The sequence below is a fragment of the Perissodus microlepis genome, chromosome 16 (assembly GCF_051167445.1).
Source record: "Perissodus microlepis isolate ML-2025 ecotype Zambia chromosome 16, ASM5116744v1, whole genome shotgun sequence".
In the NCBI taxonomy this organism is placed as follows: domain Eukaryota; kingdom Metazoa; phylum Chordata; class Actinopteri; order Cichliformes; family Cichlidae; genus Perissodus; species Perissodus microlepis.
Genome location: NC_140476.1, coordinates 29905833 through 29932158, shown reverse-complemented (window position 1 = coordinate 29932158; position 26326 = coordinate 29905833). Strand labels below are relative to the sequence as shown.

Here is a 26326-nt window from a genome sequence, read left to right as displayed (position 1 = left end):
ATTTTGAACTTTAACTAGCCACTATAGCCACAGCCAAAATGTTGCTTTAAAAAAAAAACAACCCATTATTATGCAGAATATTCTCAGTCACATGTTTTCCTCTTCAAATGCACATGATCCATTCAAAGAAACAATAAAAACAGTTTAACAGAATTAAACTCACCTCCCAGCTTTATTTAGCCAGCTGTGCCATGTAACTTCAATATTTAATGTAAAATAATGTCCAATTTCAACATTCAACAATTTCAACAGGAAAAACTTACTGTAATTTAAAAATAATACATTAACCCTCTACAGTAGATTCCTATGAAAACAGTCTGCTTTAGATTTGATCTTTGGCTCTCCTGCAACTCTTTTAACCACATCTGCCAATTGTCGCATAAGTTTCCACATGAGAGAGGAAACTTAGATTTACTGAGATCAGCCGCAGCAGATTTTGAGCTAAAGAGCTAATAAATAAATGAAAATGACTGTAACGTGTTCTGCAGAGTCTAACTTGTGAATGGTGGCCAGGTAAAAGCTGGAAAGTGGAAAGTAGTTGTGGTTTGTTAGTAACTTACACAGCTATAACACATTGTACTTTGATTAATAAGTTTTTAAAAAAGTACACAGTTTGTGAAAAACGGGGTCAGAGTGAGAGCTCTTCACTTTATTTTCTCCTGTTCCGCATTTCACCAACTTTCCCTTCCGCCAGTTCCGGTAGTGAGCCAGTGACCGTTCTGTGATTGGACCTTCGCGTGAAACAGCCCTCAGGTGTTTGACTGTAAAACAAAAGAGTTTCTGTGAAAAGTGAAACACTGAAAGACTGTCAGTGGAGTGGAAAACAGCTTTTTATGTTATAGGACTTGTAATGTATCCTGTATAGGACCTGGATGATAAACACTGGAAATGTGTAATAAGGAACACATAGAGAGATAATATAGGATATATTATCCCAACAGATCCACCGGCAGGTGCACTTCACACCTGCTTCCATTAAAACCCACGCTCTCTGACACTCCCACAGTGTGGTTTGAAACTGAACCACGCAAAGTTTCACTCCTGTTCTGTGTCACTGCAGACTGCGATTGCGCTTTGTACTTGTTTTATCTAACAATCTGCTGGATCCTTGACTTAAGGTTAACTGTAGGTTGCACGGGATGAACAAAACCTGTTGCAGCGGTGAGCGTTTGAATGAACAGTTTCACAACAGATCTAAATAACTCTAAACCTTTTTGAAAATTAACAGAGTATGACATAAAAAATAACTCTTTAGTGGGCAGAATGTGCTTGAAGCGAACCACCCCCACAGCACAAACGACCTTTATGATAACTCGATTAAACACAGATTTTTTTAAGGGGCCAATAAACCAACCCATTCATTTGAAAATAAAACTTCAGCTCCTTTATTCACAAGGGGTCGCTCGACATGTTTTGACTGGGGACTCTCTTTTTTTGTTCTTATATCGGAAGCCCTTCCTGAGGTAAGCCCAAAGGGGTTTCCTGTGATCAAACCTGGGGCCTTTTTTTTTTCTAAGGCACATCTGTTAAACACCACACTATAAGGCCTTCAGTTCTTGGATATTTTAATGGTGCAACTTGACAGGCAATGTTGCCATTAATGAAGCTCCCAAAATAAAATGATAAATAAAATGATAGCCTATAGGGTGAATCTGGGGCTTTGAGTAGTTCGCTTTCCGCCCTCCTTTAACAGTGACAGACCAGCAAAAAGAATATATCTATATTCATATATAGTTACATGTGATTATTTTTGAGCTCGAATGGATGGCAGTGGTGTAAAGCTGAGGAAGAAGGGGAAGAAGAAAAAGAGGAAGTTAAGTAAACAAAATGACCGCGGTCAAGCGGAAGGATCTCACTGTGTTACCAGTTTCATGCAAACATCTATGAAAATCTGTGAATAAAAAAATATGTACACCAGTACTTACTGTTATTGTGTGCATAACGTGGCACCTATCCGTATATGAATCGCTAATAACCTATTCACTTATTGTTTAGTAATGTGCTACACTTGAGAGGCTTTGCGTTGTGTGCCCTTTTTACATCCCACAGTAAATATTGTACTCTGTGTGTGTGTGTGTGTGTGTGTGTGTGTGTGTGTGTGTGTGTGTGTGTGTGTGCGTGTGCGGCACCTGTTTGGATTCGCTCTCAGCAGCCACAAATGGAATGCTCCGCTCTCATTCCTTATATGGGCATATTGCGCCTCAACAGGAACTTGGTGTCTCTGTTATTATTGTCCTCCCCGTGAAGCGTTTTTTTCCTAGTCCTTCTAAAATCAGGAATTTTTGTTTTTATACCACAGTAAAAAAAAAAATAAGTTCAGTAAATGTTTGAGACATTATATAGATAGTTGCAGGGGGTTATTTTAATGCTGGGTATTTTTTGTGCGCATGTGAAACAGTCACAGGGTTTTTTTTTTCTGTCGGAATCGATTTGGCTGCGCTCCTTCTATTTCCGCGTCTGGGAGGGGAACAGTGGTGTGATTTCAGAGAACTCTTATCAGTCAAAATGCAGGTTGGTAAACCTTCTTTAGTTTGTTAAAAGTCACAGCGTACCGGCTGTGAATGAGAATATTTAATGTCGTTTAAAGCCGTGTAACGTGACTACTTAATTTTATAGATATTTAGTCAGCAGTGTCTCTGAGCACTCAATAGCTTTACACTTAGCTAGCAAGCTAGCCCTATAACACTTCAAACCAGTTAAAAGGTCTCGGAATAGTCTGGGACCAGAGTTGAAACGATTACTGTCAAACTAAAAAAATAAACGTTGGCACACGAAGACTTTTATATGGTAGCAGATTTGCTAAAATATTTTGTGGAAACGATAAAAAAAATGTAAAAACTTTTAACCACTGATAAATCCAGTGACATGTAGTCTTTTAAAAAAATGTTTATGGTTTATTTGAGTTTAATAAGTGTTTATTAAAAGGGTAAATAACAAATAATGTTTTGATGTTAACTTTTTAACGACCTGGAGCCTATACTACGAAGCGAGTTCAACATACCCAGGGCTGTGTTTCCGTTATCTGGATTCACTCATTCTAACATTGGCTATCAAGATAAGCAGTCACCCGAAGCTGGGTATCAGCTTGCTAAGTTAATCTACAGTTTTCCTTGTTTGTTCACATCAAAGGGGATCTGTTGACCAATCTAGTAGGGACGTTTCACGGATCATGAGGCTTTTCTTCCGCAGAAAATGATCCCAATGAGTGCCGCTAAAAATATGATCTGCAAACAAATCCACTCAGTTTGTGATAAAATAGGAGTATAGCAGAGCTCTTATACATTCATTTTAAGCAACCATAAAACACATCCAGACCCATGGAGTGCACATGCCTTATCTTAGTCCATAGCACTATCTTAGCTTATTTGTTAGATCAAGTTAACTCACGGAAGTAATTTGTTTGCACAAAGACTGACCTTGGAAATGTCATGTTGTTTTTTCACATCACATGGAAACTCAGATTAAAAGAAACATTTTTCTTTTCTCTTTAGGACCCAAATGAAGATACAGAGTGGAATGATATTCTGAGAAAGAAAGGAATTCTTCCTCCCAAGGAGACACCTAAGGAGGATGAAGAGGAGGAGCTGGCCCTCCAACAGCAGTCTGTTGGTAAGAGAGATCAGTCATTCTTTGTAGCTTAAACTGCAAAAGGCAAATTTTTACCCAACCTAACATAGTTTGCAAATACCAGTTAAATGCACATGAAATATTCAGATGTATTATTTGATATGGTAATGTTTTTTTTTCTCTGATCAGTTAAAACATATGAGGACATGACGTTGGAAGAGCTAGAGGAAAATGAAGATGAGTTCAGTGAGGAAGATGAAGCAGCCATTGAGATGTATAGGTAAACAATACAACAACTGGAGCACAACTCAAGTAGAGTGGAACAAGAATAAATAATTTCAGCTTTATGCTGGTGGTTAGTTGCCTGTTTGTTTACACCTTCTGCTTGCACCCATTAGACCTCTTGATCTGTTATTTTTTTGGTGAAGTACTGTTAAATTATCTTGGGAAAAGCTGATTTTAACTATAATGTGGTAGTTAAAAATATACTTAGTATTTTCTGTTGGTCATGAAAAAGAAAACATTTTGCTAGAGAAGAAAATCTCTGTCTTAAACTTTTATTGTGGATTGATAGTCATGTGAGTTTGTCGGGGTACTGATGTAGGCTGTGTCTCCTTGCAGACAGAAGCGTCTTGCAGAATGGAAAGCAACCCAGATGAAGAATGTGTTCGGTGAGGTGGCAGAAATCTCTGGACAGGACTACGTCAAAGAGGTCAACAAGGCTGGAGATGGCATCTGGGTGGTGCTGCACCTCTACAAGCAGGGGTAGGTCATCCAGTAAGCATGAATGAGGAAAATATTGAGTGAAGTTTTTCATTTCATGTTTATAAGGGTATATTTACCATTAATCTCAGTTATTTTACATGCTTTTTCTTTGAATAGACTTAGCACTTCCGGGTTGCTGTTATCATTAAAATGTTTTAATTGAACAGTCGGATTATGTTTGTTCAGTTTTATATATTGCAGCAATTAAAATGCTATTGAACAAAATCTCAAACAAATCTACTTTCAAAGTTAGAGAGAATTTATTTTTGGTGATGTGAAAAGCTGTTCTAAGTCCAGAACACTTCATGGCTGGAGGTGATCCTGGTATTTTGAGCAGGTAAACTGCAAACCGTTGCTGTTTAAAATACAGTGTCTTGTAATTCTTAAAATTAAATTCTTTGATTTGTTAAATTACCTCAAATTTATTTGATGTGTTATTTCCATTCTTTATATGCTTCTGCTTAGATATGAGTATTTTTTTTTTCTTCATGTACTTGGTTGCTGTTTGAATATCTGTTTTTGTGTTTTGTAGTTTGGATAAAATAAGAAGGGATCAGTTAGCCAATGACAATCTGGAGATTTTGTAATTAACTAACTGGCCAAATAATTAATGTCATTGGGCCATCACGTCCCCAGTACTGTGCCTAAATGTGATTCGTATTGGTAGAACCATTCAGTACTGCTGATCTGATGCTGTCCATTTCATATTCCACACACATTCACTTGGGGCAGGAAACAATTACTGACATTAACATTAACTGACATTGACATTAAAAATGAGCAACTGTTGTCACAAAGTTTACCACCAGCAGGTCAGTCTGATGTTTTCTCTCCATTCATCTCCCTTACCAGCATCCCTCTGTGCACCCTCATCAACCAGCACCTGAGCACATTAGCCAGGAAGTTCCCTCAGACCAAGTTCCTCAAGTCCATCTCCACCACCTGCATCCCCAACTACCCCGACCGCAACCTGCCCACCATCTTTGTTTACTTCGAGGGCGAGATGAAGGCCCAGTTCATCGGTCCTCTGGTCTTTGGGGGCATGAACCTGAAAGTTGAAGGTAAGAGGTGACTTGCTGACAAAACCGAACATTTTTTAAGCACAAAACTGACTGTAGGTCTGACAGACCTATCTCTGAGTGGATAAAATGATCGTTTTGTGTTGTTTTAAACTGGAAAATATCAGGAAGTAGGTACACAGGTGTTGGCATTTAATCTGAAATTTGTTTTGTCATGTTTTCATTTTTCAGCCGTTGCACTTTTAGTCAGGCAGTTTGGTTTTAATGATAGGTACTGTTAGAATTCTATTAAGTCACTAAAGCTCGTTTGAGAGTTATGAATTTATTTTCAGTACATCTCAGTGTATTGCATGTAATTTTGGAAGCTGCAGTTTGTCAATCTGTTGAGCGATATTGCATCGGCTATACATCATGTTATGCGATTGAAGTGTCTCTAATTCATGTTGTGTGTCCCAATCAGAGCTGGAGTGGAGGTTATCAGAAACTGGAGCCGTGAAGACAGACCTGGAGGAAAACCCCAAGAAACAAATCGAAGACAAGTTAATGTCATCGATAAGAAGTTCACTTCCTACACGAAAAGACAGTGACTCAGAGGATGAGGATTAAAAAAAAGTAAACACCTGTAACTTCAAACCACAAAAGCCATGTGACAGCTACATGGAAAACACTCCGAAGACCTTAAAACCGAGCAGAGGGGGCGGCTTCTCCTTTGTCAGCATGTGCGTTGTGTGTTGTAACCATGTAGGTGGCGCTCTTATACTGGATCAGTCCTGTATTTGGACAGGCCACTGGGCTGCTGGAAAGTGTCAAACCTACATTATGATTATCCTACAGTACATTTCAGCAGGGGAAACAACAACTGTTTTGTAATTTGAATAAACATTGAACTGTATCAACTACGTCTTCACAAAAGCATCACAGACGAGTTTTAACTTTTTTTAATATCGTTTCATGATAATTATGTCACAAAATGTACATGTACATTTAATTCTGGTAAATTAAATGTGAGTTCACCTCTTTGCCACAGCGATCAGTGACAATTTTGTGTTGTTTTGTTTTAGATACTCATGTCTTGTGTAACAATCTGCCAAATTTGCTTGGTTCCCGTCCGATGACACCAATTTTTTATTTATTTTTTTTGCATTTGCAAGCAACAAGACACACGGCAGCTTTAGCAACGCACTTCAGTTTTTTTCCAGCTATACAATCAAATCGTTTCTGTTAACAAAAAAGTTACAGATGCTGTTGCGTGGTCCATCAGTTGATTTTGAGTGTGATGTCCACAGGTGGATCTGCCAGCTGCTCTTCTTCTGATAGGTGTGTGTTTGTTTCCTTTTACAACATCCCCTCTGGCAGACCTCGAATCTTCTGTTTAATTAGCAGGAGATGAAGAGAAAGTCAGTCACTACATTGAACCTGAGTAGTAATGCAATTAAAAGTGATACATGCTGGCTAATTCTTAATCACTGGTTCACTACCTGAAAAGGTTAAGTCTTTATAGGCAGAAGAGAAATGAGTGGAAAGTATGGGGTGTGTGTGTGTTTTCGAGAATGTCTGCTGTGTGTGCAGAGAAGAGATGAAAATGTTTCTGCTGTTTTTAGTCTTAATAATGGAAAAAATGCACATTTTCACTTTAGCGCCATAGTTTTAGCATTTATTATATCTCTTAAGTGTATGGAGTCAGTTTTAGAGGTGCTAAAGGACAGTTTGGGCAGCTTTTTCATGTGTGCTGTGCCAAAAACATTTATTTCCCCAAATTTTAATCTAGTTTCTTAACTGTATTGTTTTGCCTACTTAGACATTTTTTAGTGAGATGAAATGAATTATGGGAGCAATAAACAGTTCCTGCTTAAGCAGCTCAAAACCCCTTCAGCTTGCAAACACTGATTAACGTGAATGGCTCACCAGCCAAAAACAGTTTACTACCTCCAATTGTTAAGTAGGAAGCTTTAAAAGTCCCTAAGCTTGAGAGATGACCTCAATTGTCTGCAGTTTTTCTATCCGCTTCATTCATAACCCTGCTCTGAAATCTTCAAGTAAAAAAATCAGTTAAAAGCATTCAGATCTGTGTTCTCACCAAAAGTACCACCTTCTTCTTTCTCCTCTGGGAAAGCTTTGGTGAAAGTCGCATGAGAGGGTGAACTGAATGAGACTGGAGGAAGAAAGAGAGAGAGCTTCATGAGGATCTGCTGAGTAGGCCAAAAGACCAGAATTTCGCTCCAGATTTCAGTATTTAAAGTCGCATTTGCCACCTGCTGTCATGCTGTTTCAGCTCTGCGAGGGAGCCGACAGCATCCAAATGGCCAGCTCTGAAACTGAAACTTACTTAGGTTTGTTTGCCGTTTTCGGGGTGAAAAAAAGAGTCTTTAGATTCGTTGTTCACTTCAACAGGTTTTGAATAAAAATTCATAATCAACCTGAAAGCCTCAAAGCAGATGTTTTGTGTTCTCCTTTTCCACCCATGCTGCCAATTGAAATGACCAAAAGCAGTTTAAGCACTGCATTAAATTAAAGCAATAACTCTCGAAAATGACAAATTAATGGAAACATCAGACACTAAGTTTGATTGGTTTGCTCATTTGCTCACCTCTTTTTGTACAGCTCCAACAGAGTTGCGTGCTTTGGAGTAATGAAACAGGAACTGGGGGGGGGGGGGAGGAGCAGAATCAGTGAGCTGGTGCTGAACAAACAGCAGAAATGATGGAAAAGTGTAAAGACAACTAGGGAAGAAAACCTACTCTTTTGAAGACATTCTGAACCTGCTCCTGTGGGGGAAGGAAAACAATTAGGCATTAATAACAGAATTAAAGTTCTCACACTCTATCCTGCCTCCATTGACTCTTGAATACAGTAAACAGGCAAAACAGCAACAATTCAGCAAAACGTAAGAGACCACACAATGATTCCAGCTCTGTTACTTCCTTTGGCTGTCATCTTGTCTTCCTGTTGACTCGGTGGCTCACCTGCCCACTCCATAACTTCAAAAAGAGATAAACTTGGGTAGTAACCCAGACACAGTCATGTTTATCCTGCTAACCAGCTTTTAGACGGTTAGCAGGATAACCGTCTAAAACCGTCTTTTTTTAGACGCACTTTTTTTTCATTTCGTCATTTCTCCTCTTTGTACTTCTGCCTCTGCTGTGATGTAATGTTTTTTATTTAAAGGACGTGTATTTGACACAGCTTGCTGAAGAGAATTGAAATTTGACATGTGAACATCTATTGAACTGGACTTTTATTTTTTAAGGATTAGTTTGTCAGCTGTGGTTTGAAGGTATGGTTTTTCACAAGTCAAGCGTTAAAAGCAGTTTTTAAAGTCATATAGTTTGTGATCATACGTCGAAAACCTCTTTAAAGTGTTAGCATGAGGCCTATAGCATAGGATAGAATAAAATAGAATAGAATAGAAACCTTTAAAGTAGCTTTAAAATGTTTGCCTACCTCATTCTGGTCTCTCCGCAAGACACCACTCAAATCATCACTTCTGATCCCTCGCACCTGCAGACAAACAGTACACTTATTTACAGCTCAAAAGCTGGCAGTGAATGCAACATAATACCTTTGACCAGTGATTTTTCTATTCTTACTTCTTATTTTCCCACAAAACACAACATCAACACTGTTTGGAAGTAAAATAGAACATTTGTACTCAAACTTCTAAGTGTCTGTATATTTCTTGTCACAGAGTTGCTCAAAGCACTGAATGTGTGGCTGAGTGCAGATGACACTGTTCATCAAACTGGCAATAAGTAGTGCTAATTACACAAGAAATGTAGACCAGAATGAGTGGATCATCCACTAATTTAGGAGGAAAATAACAACAGCAAAAACAAAAATTGCAGAGACTTTGAAAAATGCCTCAGTAATGGAGGGATGATTGTAAATGAAGAGTCTCACTACCTTTTGTAACACTATGCCGTCTTCCCACTGATCAAGAGGACTGGCATCTGGATAAAGATACACATAATGTTAATACTTATCGATGTTTTTATAGTAGGGCAGCATAATCCAATAAATGTAATATTGTAATTGGACTGATACCACGACGTCATGCATATGTAGTCCAAAATAATAATTTGGAAGTCCTTTATCATCATTTATTGTATTTTTATGTGTTCAAATTTCATATTATTATTAAGCCTCTAATATCAGGATGTTTGATGCAATACTACATATGACTGTGAGGCTCGGGCTGCTCATGAGTGACTGTTATCGAACGACATGCTGAAAACGTTCAAGCTTTCCTCAATAAGCATCTTTAAGCTGTCAAAGAAACATTTCAGAATAATAACATACAGGTTGGAGATAGTGTTATGAATTTCAGAGATCTCATTAAAAAACCTATTTGGACCGACATTCACTGGTTCTGTATCATTTCATTTACGATTTTCTCCATGTTAACATGTTGCTGTCTGCATAGATGTGCTTACGTCACTGTCACTGTGCGTTTCAGAGTTAAAACAGAGCGCAACATTTTAATATGAGGTCAGGTAAATGCTTTCCATCCAGGTATCACACTCCTTCATTTAGAAGGGAAATTTATTTGATAAATCATTTTAATAGGGGATGGGTACTTGTAATAGAGTACATTTTACATTGATATAATTCTACTGGTACTAAATTTTAATAATAAATGCATTTTTTTTCTCTTACAATGAGCCATTTATAAAAGATTTCCCCAGTCTGAGCAGAGCACCCAGACTGGAGTAAGACTGTACATATTGTACCAGTTTTTGCACTTGCACACAGTGTGACTTTTTTTAAAAAGTGGGATGACCTTGAGCTAACATCACCTATAGGGGCATTTATGAAGAATTATTATTAATCAGAATCATACATTATGCCTATCACATCTTGGTGTATCACCAGTCACCATTTATTACATCACAATCCATTCACTACATACCAATTTTATACTTTTGTTTAAAATATCCAGTGAAGAAGTCTTATTAATTAAAAAGACTGCGCAAGATACTGCATCTTTGAGTACAAAGCACATCAACTTATATTTATTAGCTCATTATGGATCTATACAGCACTGATAAATCATTCAGTGACAATGAATGATTGAGTTAGAACTTATTAACCATTTCAATGTTGGCTGCGTTGTGTTACATTGTGGTGTTAGTCCCTCTTTAATTGCCTCTGAATCCACCTATGCATTGCTTTTTTTTTTTTTTTTTAACATATACTGAGAGTTTACGTGCAAGCTGAAATAGTCCTACAACTATGACTCAGATATTCCTTGTTTCCTGAAACCAATTAGTGATGAAGCCTATTTGTTATATAGTGAGCTGGTATTTTCCACTTCTTGCATCAGGATTAGTATACCATAAATAATTATTTTAAAAAGTTACACTAAATGTACGACTGGCTTCATAACTTACAGGCGCATTCATAAAGATATAAAACCTTAAAAAATGCACTCAAAATTACACTTTGTTTATAAGTGATCACCACTGAAAACAACTTTTAGAGCGTGATTAATTTTAGCTGCCAAAAACAACTCATGCACCTTGACGATGGTGCTGGTTTACATGTATCTGACTCAGTATCATGTTTCACCCACCTGTTTTGCTCCAACATCCAAAGCAAATGAATAAACACAGCAGAAAAAGTTGTTGCACAGCTGCCAGAGTCATATCTCCACTTTCTTCTTCTCTCTGTGTTTGAGGAAGGTCTGCTTGACGTGGCTCTGCTCTCCGGTCTCGTCTCCTAACAGCTGTGAGTGTTCTGAATGCATTGCCCTCTTCCCGCAGCACTTTAAAAGCACGCAACTTTGCTGGCTGACATGCATCTCCTCAGGTGGCCAATCACAAACACACCAATCTGAGCATCAGCAAACCCGCTTGCGCAAACTCCAACGCACCTTGCACTCCCTCCATCTCTCTCTCTCTCTCTCTCTCTCTCTCCACTCACAGGGCGTAGAGTTGGAAAAATACAGAGCACTTGGAATGTTGAGCTCTGGGAGTATTGGGCTGTTATGCTGCGTGGACTGACGTCAAGTTGATAACAAAGATATGACTGGAGTCTCCTTCAGGAAAAGGAAAGTGGATGGTGAATCTGATTAAGAAAAGCAGCCAATAAACTGCATTAAATGTTAAAAAGATCACCAGCATTTAATGTGAACTCCTGCCGGGAAATCGTTATTGTTCGTTAACGAATGATTACTGTATGAGGTACTCACATATCGCCTAATTAAGATACAGAAACAAATGGACACTCTCAGGTGATTCTGAAGATCTGCAGCTATAAATGAATATGAAGATTCATGCTCTCTTGTTCTGGTCTTGATGTAAATGTTACTGGGATGTGATTGGACGGTGATTAATTTTCATATGAGGAGATTTGTATGAGCTTGAGTAATATGGTATGTTTGCTTTAGTCAAAAAGTTCTGCTTTAAAACAACCTAAAACGGCATGTTGTTGTTTCTGCTGGGTTATCACATGCTGTAGTACGTTCTTACAGGACACATTATTTCTAAATGACTTGTGTTAAATCCTGGCAACCCTGGACTTGCAATGTTCCTGTCACTTCAAAGATAATCTGGAAATGTCAGGCAATGAGTCTCTGCTTTGGGAAAACCAAGAATTGAGCTTTAACTCGTTTCAAACCCCTTTAGAAGCCTCAGCAGCTTTTAAAAGTTTCTGAACACAAGAGTTTCATCAACTAGGGAAGTCTAATTTTTCAGCTAAATCTTATTCTGAGAAAGTAAGATTGGCCTGGCATCTGTTAGACTGAAAACCCTATGAGAAGCTACAGGGCAAGTTAAAGCTTGCTAAAGCTTCCTGAAGTAAGCATTCATAGATAGATAGATAGACCTGAAGCCTGCATACCTTGTTGTTTTATTTAACAGATTAAGCAGCACACCTTGTGTCAGGTGGTGCTGTGACGTGGACACTGTATGTTATTCTTTCAGGGATTAACTGTTCTGATCGAGTAGACTGGAGGCAGAGCACCGCACTCATATTTCCCCTGACACTGACACCAGATTTTGTACCAAAACCTACTAATAAAGGTGAATCTGCATTGTTACACCCTAGGGTTGCCAACCGTCCCTTAAAATACGGAATCGTCCCGTATTTAGAAACAAAAGTACACGTCCCGTATTGAGCTAATAAGGGACGCACTTTGTCCCGTAATACAGGGAGAATCACAAAAAGTCTATAAATGTTAATGGATTTAACGCTTTGTTTGAAAACATAATTCCCAGCCCCTCTCCTGCTCTGTGACCAATGAGCTGACAGCACACTTAACACGAGTATAACAGATTACCGCTTATCTAATTGGTCGAGGAAAGGTCGCGTGCGGAGAAGATACCGGAAGACAACAGATGACCAGCATGGCCAACAAAGAGACAAACACCGACACTGCGGCGCGAGTCAGTGCTTGTTCCCCTCCTAGAAAGAAAAAAAAGGTTGCAAAAATACAGGGAGGAATGGGAAAATGAAAACAACTGGCTGGGAAAAGTGCGCGATAACATGTATAAAGCGCACTGCACTGTGTGCCGGCGCACTTTTTCCATTTGCCATGGTGGACTGACTGACGTTAAGCAGCATGCTTCTACTGGTGGGCACATGATGAATATGAGGGGCGTGAAAGAAAGAGGAACCCTTGACCAATTTGTTGTCCACCAGGGCCCTATTTCAGGAAGCCGGTTTAGAAAACTCAGAGTGAAAAACGATACTCAGGGTTGAGTAACCCCGAACTGTCCAACTCGGAATATTCGGTTTCAGAAAGCCTGATAACAATTAGTTCAATCAACGCGGAGTTGCTTTAACCCCAAGTTAAGCGCGCGCACGAGGATACATAAAGCCCTGATTAGTGGAGCACAGATTAAGCGAGTCACCATGGAGACGGAGGGAAAGAAGGCGCGGTCAATGTATTTTACAGCGCTTGAGGCCGAAATTCTGATGGCAGCATATGCCGATAACATGCAAATTTTGCGGAAAAAAAGTAACACAGCCTCAGCTGCAAAAGAAAGGGAGCATGCATGGCAAAACATAGCCGACAGAGTCAATGCGTGAGTGTTAATTTAAACATTGATCTAGGGATTTCCACCCATTTAACACGTTATTTTATTATATTTTATTTTTTATTTTATACATTTTATTTTGTGATGTGATGTGAGCGCAGGTGCAACTCAACAGGCCCCAAAACGTTCCTGGCAGCAAGTAAAAATGAAATATAAAAATATAGTCCAAACAGGTAAGGTGTAATTGTATTATGAGCCATAGTGCTTGGTCTGTTTGTCCTATGTAAATCAATTGCAGTTAGAGGCTACATTAATTTTCTTCCTGTAAGCACTTATTGAAATTATCTGAGCACATTACAAGTACATATTTGCTTACTCTGTATGCTCAAATGTGACCCGTTATAGCCAACAGAAAAAAAGCGGAGGCCCGAAAAACAGGTGGGGGTCCTCCACCACCACCACTCACAGAGTGAGCCTTCCCTCAGTCTTGGTTGTCTTTGAGAGCATAATGACAATGAAGTGTAAGGTGATTGGTATATGTTTGTTAATTGCCATCTGGTCCCTTGTAAGTTATAAGTGACCTGTATAAACCTCATATTCTATCAGTTGATGGTGATGGTGTACTGCATCTGGTGCAGCCTCCTGTTGAGCCAGACCAACATGCAGTTGTGAGTACTCTTAATACTCCACAGATTATATGAGTTTACAGTAGAACAGCAATGTTGTTAATTTCTTTACTACAGGAAAATAATGAAGAAACATTGACAGCTGTTACAGAGGAGGAAGCAACAGAGACACTTTATGAGGTTTACATCTTACAATGGAAAATATAACAATTGAATAAAATGTGGTACTATAATAAAACCATGGACTTTCTATGTCTCTAACAGAGTGATGATGGAAATGAAGAGGAAGAGGGTCCAGCCACTTCTCCAACAAACCTTTCCTCAGTAAGATGTTCAGCACTGATTTACAACCAACCTAAGTAGGCATGTACTATGAATGTCAATGCTATTTTCTGTGTTTCAATAGCTCCCTGTAAAGCAGCTGTACAAGACCTATTTGATCAAGAAAATAAAAAAATGCGACTTGGAAATGGAACACTTCAAGCAGCAGATCCAAAAGACCAAGATTGAGATTTTACTGCTGGAACATCAGTTAAGGGTGGGTGAAGTGGTCAGAGATGGACGAATTATTTCAGTGTTTGAACAACATAATAATATACTTATTAATACTTTGTGTACAGGAAATACAGGCGACCAATAAAGCCAGTTGAACAAAAAATCTGTTTATTCTTCTTTCAACATGTTGAGGTGATGGGTCAAAGGAAATGATTGTGACATATGGTGTCGACTGACTGCTCTTCCATCTTGTATGTCCGTGGGAGGGTCAGGATGTTCATGGTTTGGATCACTGCTGATGTTTGGTTCAGAAGGACAGTGTTCTCCTCTAATTGTGGCAATGTTGTGAAGAATCACACATGCCACAATAATGTCAAATGCCCTTTCTGGGGTGACCCTGAGTCTTTGAAGGCACTGGAACCGGGCCTTAAGCATTCCGATAGTCATTTCAACTCTGGCTCTTGTCCTGCAATGAGCCAGATTATATCGCTGCTGTGGGCCCGGTTCAGGGTCAGGGTAAGGGGTAAGCAAATAGGGTAAACATGGATACCCCCTATCACCAAGCAAGTAGCCAGTGAACTCTCCTAAGACAGAAGGATACACTTCAGTTCAAATGTCCCTGTAGCAATTGGTCTTTATATATTTTAAAGTATTTTCAACTCACCATGTCCAAATTTTGTGCTCAGTGTACATTCACGAAAAATTCGTGAGTCATGAACAGAGCCTGGCCACTTGGCTTCCACATTTGTGATAATGTTGGCAGCATCACATATGATCTTCACAGTGCAGAGAACACAAATTAGCATCCATTACTATAATGAAATAATTTGTTAGTTTGAAATGCTACAGGGAACTATGTACCTGTACATTAATGCTGTGGAAAGACTTCCTGTTCACATAGTCTCCTTCATTTACTGAAGGAGCAATGATTGGAATGTGAGTGCCATCTATACAGCCAATCACGCCTGGGAACCCTGAAAATAAATGTAAAATTTAAGTAGTAGTTCAAGTATCACCACATCATGAATTAAGTTTTGTTCATCCTGATACCTGCAATTTTGTGGAATCCCTCTTTGATAAATCTTGTGGGTCTGTGACCGGGGAACACCACAAACGAGTACAGGAGACGTTTCAGTGCAACTGTAACATTCCTGACTGCCCGACAGACGGTAGCCTTGGAAACGTGCTCAGCGTCACCAATATTATACAGAAAGCTCCCGTTTGCAAAAAGTGCAATACAAATAATATGTACAGAACTGAGAGAATGTCCGCGATGTGTCACATGGGCAATATTAGGCCTGAGGATGTTATTCAAATGAATTATAGATTGTGCTGAAAAACGGTAACGTTCACACAGAAAATCATCAGGAAATGATAAAATGTCCAAACGCGCTCTAATCACTCTCTCCCGGCGGAGAGCTCTGCGGAGAATTTGGGCTTCAACATCTACTGGCTCTTCAAGGAAAGGGCACGCCATGTCTGACACTTCCTACAGTCAGGTTTCCGACAAAGAGGCGGGGACAGTCAGGGTTAGTTGCAGTAAACCTGCTAGGGGGCAGGTTAGCTTCACGGAGTGTGTCGTCATGGTGACTCACTCAGGATTCATCTGAACTCGCTTTGTGAAACCGAAGACCCAGAGTTTTCGTTCACTCAGGGTATACTTACTCAGAGTTTGCACTAAACCGGCTTCCTGAAATAGGGCCCAGGGCCCTATTTCAGGAAGCCGGTTTAGAAAACTCAGAGTGAAAAACGATACTCAGGGTTGAGTAACCCCGAACTGTCCAACTCGGAATATTCGGTTTCAGAAAGCCTGATAACAATTAGTTCAATCAACGCGGAGTTGCTTTAACCCCAAGTTAAGCGCGCGCACGAGGATACATAAAGCCCTGATTAGTGGAGCACAGATTAAGCGAGTCACCATGGAGACGGAGGGAAAGAAGGCGCGGTCAATGTATTTTACAGCGCTTGAGGCCGAAATTCTGATGGCAGCATATGCCGATAACATGCAAATTTTGCGGAAAAAAAGTAACACAGCCTCAGCTGCAAAAGAAAGGGAGCATGCATGGCAAAACATAGCCGACAGAGTCAATGCGTGAGTGTTAATTTAAACATTGATCTAGGGATTTCCACCCATTTAACACGTTATTTTATTATATTTTATTTTTTATTTTATACATTTTATTTTGTGATGTGATGTGAGCGCAGGTGCAACTCAACAGGCCCCAAAACGTTCCTGGCAGCAAGTAAAAATGAAATATAAAAATATAGTCCAAACAGGTAAGGTGTAATTGTATTATGAGCCATAGTGCTTGGTCTGTTTGTCCTATGTAAATCAATTGCAGTTAGAGGCTACATTAATTTTCTTCCTGCAAGCACTTATTGAAATTATCTGAGCACATTACAAGTACATATTTGCTTACTCTGTATGCTCAAATGTGACCCGTTATAGCCAACAGAAAAAAAGCGGAGGCCCGAAAAACAGGTGGGGGTCCTCCACCACCACCACTCACAGAGTGAGCCTTCCCTCAGTCTTGGTTGTCTTTGAGAGCATAATGACAATGAAGTGTAAGGTGATTGGTATATGTTTGTTAATTGCCATCTGGTCCCTTGTAAGTTATAAGTGACCTGTATAAACCTCATATTCTATCAGTTGATGGTGATGGTGTACTGCATCTGGTGCAGCCTCCTGTTGAGCCAGACCAACATGCAGTTGTGAGTACTCTTAATACTCCACAGATTATATGAGTTTACAGTAGAACAGCAATGTTGTTAATTTCTTTACTACAGGAAAATAATGAAGAAACATTGACAGCTGTTACAGAGGAGGAAGCAACAGAGACACTTTATGAGGTTTACATCTTACAATGGAAAATATAACAATTGAATAAAATGTGGTACTATAATAAAACCATGGACTTTCTATGTCTCTAACAGAGTGATGATGGAAATGAAGAGGAAGAGGGTCCAGCCACTTCTCCAACAAACCTTTCCTCAGTAAGATGTTCAGCACTGATTTACAACCAACCTAAGTAGGCATGTACTATGAATGTCAATGCTATTTTCTGTGTTTCAATAGCTCCCTGTAAAGCAGCTGTACAAGACCTATTTGATCAAGAAAATAAAAAAATGCGACTTGGAAATGGAACACTTCAAGCAGCAGATCCAAAAGACCAAGATTGAGATTTTACTGCTGGAACATCAGTTAAGGGTGGGTGAAGTGGTCAGAGATGGACGAATTATTTCAGTGTTTGAACAACATAATAATATACTTATTAATACTTTGTGTACAGGAAATACAGGCGACCAATAAAGCCAGTTGAACAAAAAATCTGTTTATTCTTCTTTCAACATGTTGAGGTGATGGGTCAAAGGAAATGATTGTGACATATGGTGTCGACTGACTGCTCTTCCATCTTGTATGTCCGTGGGAGGGTCAGGATGTTCATGGTTTGGATCACTGCTGATGTTTGGTTCAGAAGGACAGTGTTCTCCTCTAATTGTGGCAATGTTGTGAAGAATCACACATGCCACAATAATGTCAAATGCCCTTTCTGGGGTGACCCTGAGTCTTTGAAGGCACTGGAACCGGGCCTTAAGCATTCCGATAGTCATTTCAACTCTGGCTCTTGTCCTGCAATGAGCCAGATTATATCGCTGCTGTGGGCCCGGTTCAGGGTCAGGGTAAGGGGTAAGCAAATAGGGTAAACATGGATACCCCCTATCACCAAGCAAGTAGCCAGTGAACTCTCCTAAGACAGAAGGATACACTTCAGTTCAAATGTCCCTGTAGCAATTGGTCTTTATATATTTTAAAGTATTTTCAACTCACCATGTCCAAATTTTGTGCTCAGTGTACATTCACGAAAAATTCGTGAGTCATGAACAGAGCCTGGCCACTTGGCTTCCACATTTGTGATAATGTTGGCAGCATCACATATGATCTTCACAGTGCAGAGAACACAAATTAGCATCCATTACTATAATGAAATAATTTGTTAGTTTGAAATGCTACAGGGAACTATGTACCTGTACATTAATGCTGTGGAAAGACTTCCTGTTCACATAGTCTCCTTCATTTACTGAAGGAGCAATGATTGGAATGTGAGTGCCATCTATACAGCCAATCACGCCTGGGAACCCTGAAAATAAATGTAAAATTTAAGTAGTAGTTCAAGTATCACCACATCATGAATTAAGTTTTGTTCATCCTGATACCTGCAATTTTGTGGAATCCCTCTTTGATAAATCTTGTGGGTCTGTGACCGGGGAACACCACAAACGAGTACAGGAGACGTTTCAGTGCAACTGTAACATTCCTGACTGCCCGACAGACGGTAGCCTTGGAAACGTGCTCAGCGTCACCAATATTATACAGAAAGCTCCCGTTTGCAAAAAGTGCAATACAAATAATATGTACAGAACTGAGAGAATGTCCGCGATGTGTCACATGGGCAATATTAGGCCTGAGGATGTTATTCAAATGAATTATAGATTGTGCTGAAAAACGGTAACGTTCACACAGAAAATCATCAGGAAATGATAAAATGTCCAAACGCGCTCTAACCACTCTCTCTCGGCGGAGAGCTCTGCGGAGAATTTGGGCTTCAACATCTACTGGCTCTTCAAGGAAAGGGCACGCCATGTCTGACACTTCCTACAGTCAGGTTTCCGACAAAGAGGCGGGGACAGTCAGGGTTAGTTGCAGTAAACCTGCTAGGGGGCAGGTTAGCTTCACGGAGTGTGTCGTCATGGTGACTCACTCAGGCTTCATCTGAACTCGCTTTGTGAAACCGAAGACCCAGAGTTTTCGTTCACTCAGGGTGTACTTACTCAGAGTTTGCACTAAACCGGCTTCCTGAAATAGGGCCTAGGCCACAGCAGAAGCAGATATGGTATGTAAACATTGTTGTTGTTTTTTTTAAACCCTCTGGTTAAGGTTAATATGTGCATGTGCAATGAATATCAGCGCTGTGTGGCCAGAAGTTTGATAATATAATTTGTTTTGTGTAATAAACAACTGCAAGGATAGATGATTACAACGAATAGATGACTAATACATAAAAGTAATACATAGATGAATAATGATGATGAGTTATGATGCGTAATCATGGGAACAAGCGGGTTTACAAACGGGAGCAGCTGATTAGCATTAGAAAAGCTGAAATAATACCTCAACTGAAGCCACAAAGCCCGAATAAGTTGACACAGAAGAGACTTCAGTTTCAAGGCAAGGCAGAGATCCTTCCTTCCCACAGTGATTGTGGTCTTCAACAACTCTTTGAAGACTTGATTAGTCTGAGCTGCAACAACACCTAATTTCCCTCTGGGATTAATAAAGTATTACTGAATTGAATATATATATAAAGGATACACATTATATTGAAAACATACATATATATGACCATACCCATTTCTTACAAGTTGCATGCAGATATACTGTAATATATATATATTTCTATTTTATAGGTGACTGCTGCAGAGGTGACCCATGTCTACCACACTGTAAAGTACGGTTTAAGTTATAACTCGGGTGACTGTGCACTCAAACTGACTGTACGAATGCTGAATGACTCCAGTATTGCCAAAAAGATGTCCTGTGGGAGAACGAAAGCTGAAGCAGTTGTCACAGATGTCCTGTCTCCAAAGGCAATAGAAGAGGTGATCAAAAAATTGAAAAGTGGTGCAACTCCACTCCCATTCTCTCTTCACACTGATGCTTCAAACAAGGGAAATCGGAAGATGTTTCCCTTGGCCTTGCAACACTGTGAAAAAAGCCCTGGACAAGCTCTCAGTTGATGTGGAAAATATTGTCCTGAAGATATACAGCTTCTTTTCCACCTCTGCCAAAAGGAGAGAGTCCCTGAAAGAGTAATGTGAATTTTGTGACGTTGAATTCCATGATATCCTGCGCCATGTTGTGACGAGATGGCTGTCACTCAACCCTGCAATCACCCGCCTGCTGCAGAACTGGGACCCGCTGAAGTCATATCTCATCAGCATTGGTGAGGAATGTCCAAGGCGCCTGAAGGAATTGCTGAAGTTGACAGAAGGTGCTGCTGGAGTTGAGGGAGAGGCAGACATTGTGGAAGTCTACCTCCTCTTCTGTAACAATGTTATGTGTCTGTTTGAAGAAGTGGTGAAAAAACTGGAGAAGAATGTAACCACGTCTGTTGACCTCTATTCCATCATGGAGTGTTTCCTGAAAAGACTTATTCAGAGAAGAGATGATGGGTTCTACGGGTACCTAACAAGACAAAAGCTCCAGCGTCTCTCGCCATCTGATGCTGATGGTGCCAGGCAGGAGTTTACAGCCTTCCTAGACACTGCCATCAGTTATGTCCGGAAGTGGTTTGACTTTTCAGAAGAAAACTGGCTTTTCCACCTGCAGCCCCTCTCTCTAGCATCTGGGAAGATTTCCTTTGATGACATGGAGAAGATCATTGAACGGCTTCACCTGGCTGGCAGGTAAGAAGAAAACATTTGCCAGTGAAATGATAAACCATGTTTTAATAGTATTGATGGTTAAAAATAAACAAATACAATTCATAGATAACATATATAAATAAAACCATAATCATTAACTTTGTTTGGAGTGTATATACACACGCATGCAATCTTTTATACACTATTTTACAAATTCAAGGAGTTCATATACTTAATATAAGGATGGATAAATACATAATAAATAAACTATACTTATTGTATTGTTTAAATGCTATACAACGTTATAAACATATACAATACATTTTTTCCATTTATTTACCACTTTAAATGTTCTATGTACCACTTAGGATTTAGGTCAACTTCTCATCTCTATTGGCAGGTTAAACATCTCTATGGATGAGCTTTATGAAGAGTGTGTCACTGCAACCAGCCTTCTGAAGCACCTCACCAAAGAACATCAGGAGAAGGAAAAGTGGCAGTCCAAGGGAACAGCAGAGAAGTGGATGGAAATTCTTCAGGCAGCTGACCTCCCCAATATGCAGGCTGTTGTATCCTTTGTACTCAGCATCCCATCTTCCACTGGGTTTGAGGAGAGGATTTTCTCTCTTATGAAGAATAAGTGGACTGATGTGCGGAACAAATGTTCTACTGAATTAATTAGAAGTGAGCTCATTGTCAGTCTAAATTATGATATGTCTTGCTCAGAGTTTTACTCTGCAGTACTGAAAGACAAACAACTCCTAACTGCAGCAAGAGCTCAAAAAAAAAATACAAATGGAAAAAGTAGTCTGTTTCCACATAATGTAGCATTGAGCTTTCATGAGTTTGTTGGGTTTTTTTTACTTCAACTTTCAGCTACAGTCAAGGCCTTTGAGGCACAAATGTTGTGTTTACAGGTGTTCCACAGACTTTTTTTGCACTTTTCTAATTGCACTAAATGTGCACTGTTACAAGAATGTTTTTCTTTCTATTGTTTTCTATTAATTTATATAATTTTAGGTTAAGCAGGACAGAGTTCTTTGTGTTAATTTTGTCATTTTGCACAAAAAGTGAAGCGTACCAGTCTTTCGTTTAGGAAAGAGACCTATTTTATTGTGTTAATGTTGTCATTTTGCGTTAAAAATAAATGGATAAATGGATAATTTGTTTCCCATGTGTTCATATCACAAAGAATATGCATCTACTTAAATCAACTTCAAGTCAAATGGTTAAAAAAAAAATTTCACACACAGGGAAGGGTGAAGACAATTGGGTCGCCCGGCCCTGGCCACGAGGTGTCCCTTATTTATTTTTCAGGGAGTTGGCAACCCTATTACACCCTGGAAACAGGGTTCATTGTTTTGGTTTTCCTATTTTTTTTTCCAGCGATCAACTCACAGGTGATTAACACCCGATTCTGAACCTCTGCTGTGTTTTTTAACCTCTTTTTATTCATTGTTTTGGTTTTATGAAAAAAATCTGTCCCACAAGAAGCAGGTAATCTGTTATCTGTGATAGACAGACTTTCGTTGTAGACAGGCAGAGAGGAATATATTAAACCAATAAATTACGCAAAGGTTACAGACAAAAATGACCCATGAAAATTTTTTTGATAATCTATGATTATCTCTCACCCCAACCGGTCGCAGCAGATGGCCCCGCCCCGTCCTCAGCCTGGTTCTGCTGTAGGTTTCTTCCTGTTAAAAGGGAGTTTTTTCTTCCCACTGTCACCAAAGTGCTTGCTCATAGGGGGTCATATGATTGTTGGGCTTTTCTCTGTATGTATTATTGTAGGTTCTACCTTACAATATAAAGCCCTTTGAGGTGACTGTTGCTGTAATTTGGCGCTGTATAAATAAAACTGAATTGTTTTTAAATACCTTTTGCTTAAAAGTCTTCATAAGAAATCTGCATAAGAAAGACTGACACTTTTCAATGATACGAATACTAATTTCGTGCATTCATATTTTGCTGTTTTGCAATATGTTTTTATCTTTCTGTAGCTTTGGTTTTATTCTGTTTTGCATGACTGTGGGTATCAGTGCATTTACATAAACCCTGACTGAAAAGCTTAAACCTTAAACATAATTTAAGTGATTATCAAATGAAAAGTCTACTCAACCTGCTGATTGAGCCTCTTTGTCATGCAACAAAGAGAAGGGGAAAAAGCAATAAACTCAAACATTGTTTACTCTTGAATCTTTCAAGTGTGCGTATATGAAGATCTGGTAATCAGGGGTCATCTTGTGTGATTGCCTTGTACAAAAACAAAGGAAATGGGAATGACTGAATCACAGAGAAACAGTTGATTTGTTTCTCATTTTGAAAAATAGACATGCTCCATTCCACGGCACTTACGCAAAAACCAAATGCTTGATTTAAAACATACAGCAATGACGGATCTGATGAGAAATAAATGGTTATTTTTTCATTTGTACTTTCAGTTTAGGTAACACGTATGTACGTACCAGTTTTACCTTTGCTATTCAAAGGAAACACAAAAAACTATGATACCAAGCTAATGAAGTTTTTGAGTAGCAAACAGTGATATAGCAATAAGAAAATTTGCAAAAATGATGACTTATGTAACTTTAATATTGCCTTTTATTACTTTTAAAATAAAATAAGGATACTGGGGTTTGGCACGGTTACTGCCAAGGTGATTGCTCTCTGGTTGGGTACAGCTTTTATCTGTCACACACATCTTTGTGCTAACAGACAGGTGTTTCATTAAGTCTTGCTGAGGTGGCCATACTTTTCACCCTGTCAGAAAATAATGATCATCACATTTTTCAGTAATCTACGTTTGTGGGCTACAGTCAGAAGATAGTTCTTATTTTCTGTTTGGTGGATAGTGTTTTTACCTAAATGGTAAATGGACTGGTTCTTATATAGTGCTTTTCTACTCTGTCTGAGCACTCAAAGCGCTTTATACAACTAATTCATTCACCCAATCACTTCTAAGCTTAAGTGCTAAGTATCTAACATTCATACACATCCACACTCTGATGGATGCATCAGAGAGCAACATGGGGTTAGGATCTTGTCCAAGGATATTTGGCATGCAGACTGGAATCGAACCACCGACCTTTTAGTTAGTGGTTGATCTGCTCTGCCACCTGAGCTACAGCCACCCCAAATTAGCATATTAGTTAAATCATATACTGATATATTAGTTAAATCATATCTATTAAAGCAGAGCTGTAGCTATAATGTAGCAGCTTAGGATGCAAAAACATATTTTTCAGTCTATGGTCTCCTGTGCTTCCAGTTCTGATCCTCTCTCTTGTGCTTGTGCTCCATGGCTGGTCTATGGCTGCCCATCTGGCACACCTATCTGGCACACCTGGCTCCAATCACAGTATCACCAATCCTCCACCCTCTCTCAATGGCATCACCTCTTACCAGTTGCTATAGAAACAGCCTCCTCATTTGTTGTTTTAAGTTTTCTGTAATGAATTCCCTCGTGATCTGTGGCGCTCCAACGTTGACTCTGTGCTGCATGTGCCAGTCAGATGCTCCCTTTGTTCAGTCTGCCATAATCTCTTTTTTTCTATATAGTTGTGGCCAGGTTCTGACATTACTGGAGTTTTTTTTTTTTATGTTAAGAAATATTGATTTTTGTCACATAATCTTATCGTCTCCATGTGCAGGCATGATTGCCGCCTAGAAATAGACCATGAGAAGGTTTGGGTTTTCTTTTTATATGATCCTGGGCATCTAATTGCATGATGCAGACAAATAGGAGGCATGTATTTTAATCATTCTGAAAATAAAGTTCAAAATGTTAACCTATAACATGTGTATGGAAGACAGGACTGTATATACACTTAATAATTACGCAGCAAGACACGGAAAGGAGAAGAACTTGGCTGGAAGTAAATTAAATTTAAAAAATGGCAGAAAAGTGAGCACAAGAGGGCAAGAAGGATGTGCTGAAACAAGGCAGAAAGGGCACTAGAAGCGCAGGAGAGGATAATTAGTATAAAATTGATGTAGGAGCTAAACTCAAAAGGACAAAAAAATGATATCATACCAGAATAACAGAGGAACAGAAACAGAAACAGGAATGTAACAAACATGAAAATTCAAACTTCAAGCATTAGAAATGTCATTGAAATGTGTCAGTGCAGGAAAAGCAGATAGTGTGAAATGGTTCTACTGGTTCTTCTAGAAAAATATTCACTGAAGTCCCAAATATGCAGCTACTTAACTGTCTTCATCACTGGTTGTGTGGTGTACACAGGCTTGCCCTCCCAGGGACTCCATGGACACCTTCACTTGAAACCCTCAGCTACTGGATTCTTCTGTGTTTCAGGAAACCCTTTAAACTCAGTGCTTGTGGCCATATTGATTAAAGAAACTCTATCAGTTTGGTATCTTTTTCTATTTATCTGTTGCCAGTTTTATTTAGAATAGATTGTGTCTGAAAAAAAATAAAAAATCAGTTTCCATGTTACGGGGGGTTGAGTTGTTTTTCCAAGTGTGGACATGCTTGTCAGCGACACCGGATCCATTAAAATTAATGAATTCACGTTGCAGCATGAGGTCACAAATACGGATTGCTTCTTCCAGGAAGTCAAAATTAAAAATTTCACAGGATCTCTAAAGCTGCATCACTGCTTCCTTGTAAACAAATGAAACTCCATGAAACACCGTGATTGTTGCGCATTCTGTTTCGTCCACCCATCCATCCCCAGCAGCCTGCTGTCACTCTGTGTTCAGCCTTTGTTGTAACTGATCATTGGTGGAATAAGGTGAAACCAATTCAAGAATATGAATCTCACTGAATATGTTCTTATGTGTGAATCTTACAGTAAAGAGGAGGCCTCCAGAGTGCTGCTAGCTGCTACCAAAAGCTTCACAGTGTAATTCTGACAGCCACTATTTGCAAGATTAGAATATTTGAAACCTGGATCCAATGAATCAGGAGACATTATAGCTCATCATTTTCTTTCCATCTTTCAAACCTTTTATTGTTATCTTCTCTACCCTTCTGTAGAAAGCGAACCGTAAGTAACATGATCCACTGAATATTATTAAACAAGTGAGACAGATACTATTCAGCCTCTGAGGAATTCACGTCTGTATCACCACATGATCTGATTTTTCACTCACTGAGGTAGTCTAGGTGAGAATTAAATGCAGCTCTCTATCGTTCCACCCATTAACAAACATCAGAGCTGAATTTTCAGAACTAACACGAAGATTTCTGAACACTACCTGTCACATACATGACAGAAATATTTGTGTCACACTCTCATGGCAGTATGGCGCATGATGCTTCCCTGAACAAAAATTGCCCATTAGCATCCCAAACACTAGTGATGTAACTCCCCGTGGTTGTAGGTTGACGTTTGTGCCATGACGGTACAGCTGCTGCCTATGGGTGCACACGGCGGTGTGATCCAATGAAGAAGTGTCCTGCAGTCTCGAGGTTCCCAGTATAGCATTT

The 26326-nt window shown here is 39.3% G+C and overlaps 3 protein-coding genes and 2 long non-coding RNA genes across 5 annotated transcripts; 2 read left to right on the top strand and 3 right to left on the bottom strand.

The window, feature by feature from the left end:
• The first annotated feature begins 2387 nt into the window (after positions 1–2387).
• On the top strand, positions 2388–6381 carry pdcl3 (phosducin-like 3). The gene is made up of 6 exons (XM_084908536.1): positions 2388–2511; positions 3492–3609; positions 3757–3847; positions 4189–4332; positions 5185–5393; positions 5812–6381. Exons 1-6 carry the CDS (start codon positions 2506–2508, stop codon positions 5955–5957), a joined length of 714 nt encoding a protein of 237 aa, XP_084764662.1. The 5' UTR covers positions 2388–2505; the 3' UTR covers positions 5958–6381.
• nms (neuromedin S) lies at positions 6275–11116 on the bottom strand. Its single transcript, XM_084908537.1, has 7 exons — positions 10921–11116; positions 9252–9298; positions 8793–8849; positions 8090–8116; positions 7939–7992; positions 7429–7503; positions 6275–6719 (listed from the first exon to the last, which is right to left on the bottom strand). The coding sequence occupies exons 1-7, from the start codon at positions 10991–10993 to the stop codon at positions 6687–6689; spliced, it is 366 nt and encodes a 121-aa protein (XP_084764663.1). The 5' UTR covers positions 10994–11116; the 3' UTR covers positions 6275–6686.
• Positions 11117–14594: 3478 nt separating this feature from the next.
• On the bottom strand, positions 14595–16149 carry LOC146371181 (uncharacterized). The gene is made up of 2 exons (XR_014797188.1): positions 15310–16149; positions 14595–15224 (listed from the first exon to the last, which is right to left on the bottom strand). It is a non-coding gene; the product is annotated as an uncharacterized LOC146371181 (long non-coding RNA).
• Positions 16150–17759: 1610 nt separating this feature from the next.
• Positions 17760–19310, bottom strand: LOC146371180 (uncharacterized). Its single transcript, XR_014797187.1, has 2 exons — positions 18475–19310; positions 17760–18389 (listed from the first exon to the last, which is right to left on the bottom strand). It is a non-coding gene; the product is annotated as an uncharacterized LOC146371180 (long non-coding RNA).
• An 819-nt stretch (positions 19311–20129) lies between these two features.
• On the top strand, positions 20130–22017 carry LOC146371179 (uncharacterized). Its single transcript, XM_084908616.1, has 2 exons — positions 20130–20913; positions 21272–22017. The coding sequence occupies exons 1-2, from the start codon at positions 20564–20566 to the stop codon at positions 21894–21896; spliced, it is 975 nt and encodes a 324-aa protein (XP_084764742.1). The 5' UTR covers positions 20130–20563; the 3' UTR covers positions 21897–22017.
• The last annotated feature ends 4309 nt before the right edge of the window (positions 22018–26326 follow it).

What these genes read in the sequence shown, in the direction of transcription:
- nms (XM_084908537.1), bottom strand. Translation starts at nt 10,993, where the DNA reads ATGACTCTGGCAGCTGTGCAACAACTTTTTCTGCTGTGTTTATTCATT. An exon ending in ACGGCATAGTGTTACAAAAG is followed by an intron (nt 8,850 to 9,251) that starts GTAGTGAGACTC and finishes GTTTGTCTGCAG; the next exon opens with GTGCGAGGGATCAGAAGTGA. An exon ending in TTGGAGCTGTACAAAAAGAG is followed by an intron (nt 7,504 to 7,938) that starts GTGAGCAAATGA and finishes TTCTTCCTCCAG; the next exon opens with TCTCATTCAGTTCACCCTCT.
- pdcl3 (XM_084908536.1), top strand. An exon ending in CCTCCAACAGCAGTCTGTTG is followed by an intron (nt 3,610 to 3,756) that starts GTAAGAGAGATC and finishes TTCTCTGATCAG; the next exon opens with TTAAAACATATGAGGACATG. An exon ending in CTGCACCTCTACAAGCAGGG is followed by an intron (nt 4,333 to 5,184) that starts GTAGGTCATCCA and finishes CTCCCTTACCAG; the next exon opens with CATCCCTCTGTGCACCCTCA.
- LOC146371179 (XM_084908616.1), top strand. Translation starts at nt 20,564, where the DNA reads ATGTGTCTGTTTGAAGAAGTGGTGAAAAAACTGGAGAAGAATGTAACC. An exon ending in CGGCTTCACCTGGCTGGCAG is followed by an intron (nt 20,914 to 21,271) that starts GTAAGAAGAAAA and finishes CTCTATTGGCAG; the next exon opens with GTTAAACATCTCTATGGATG.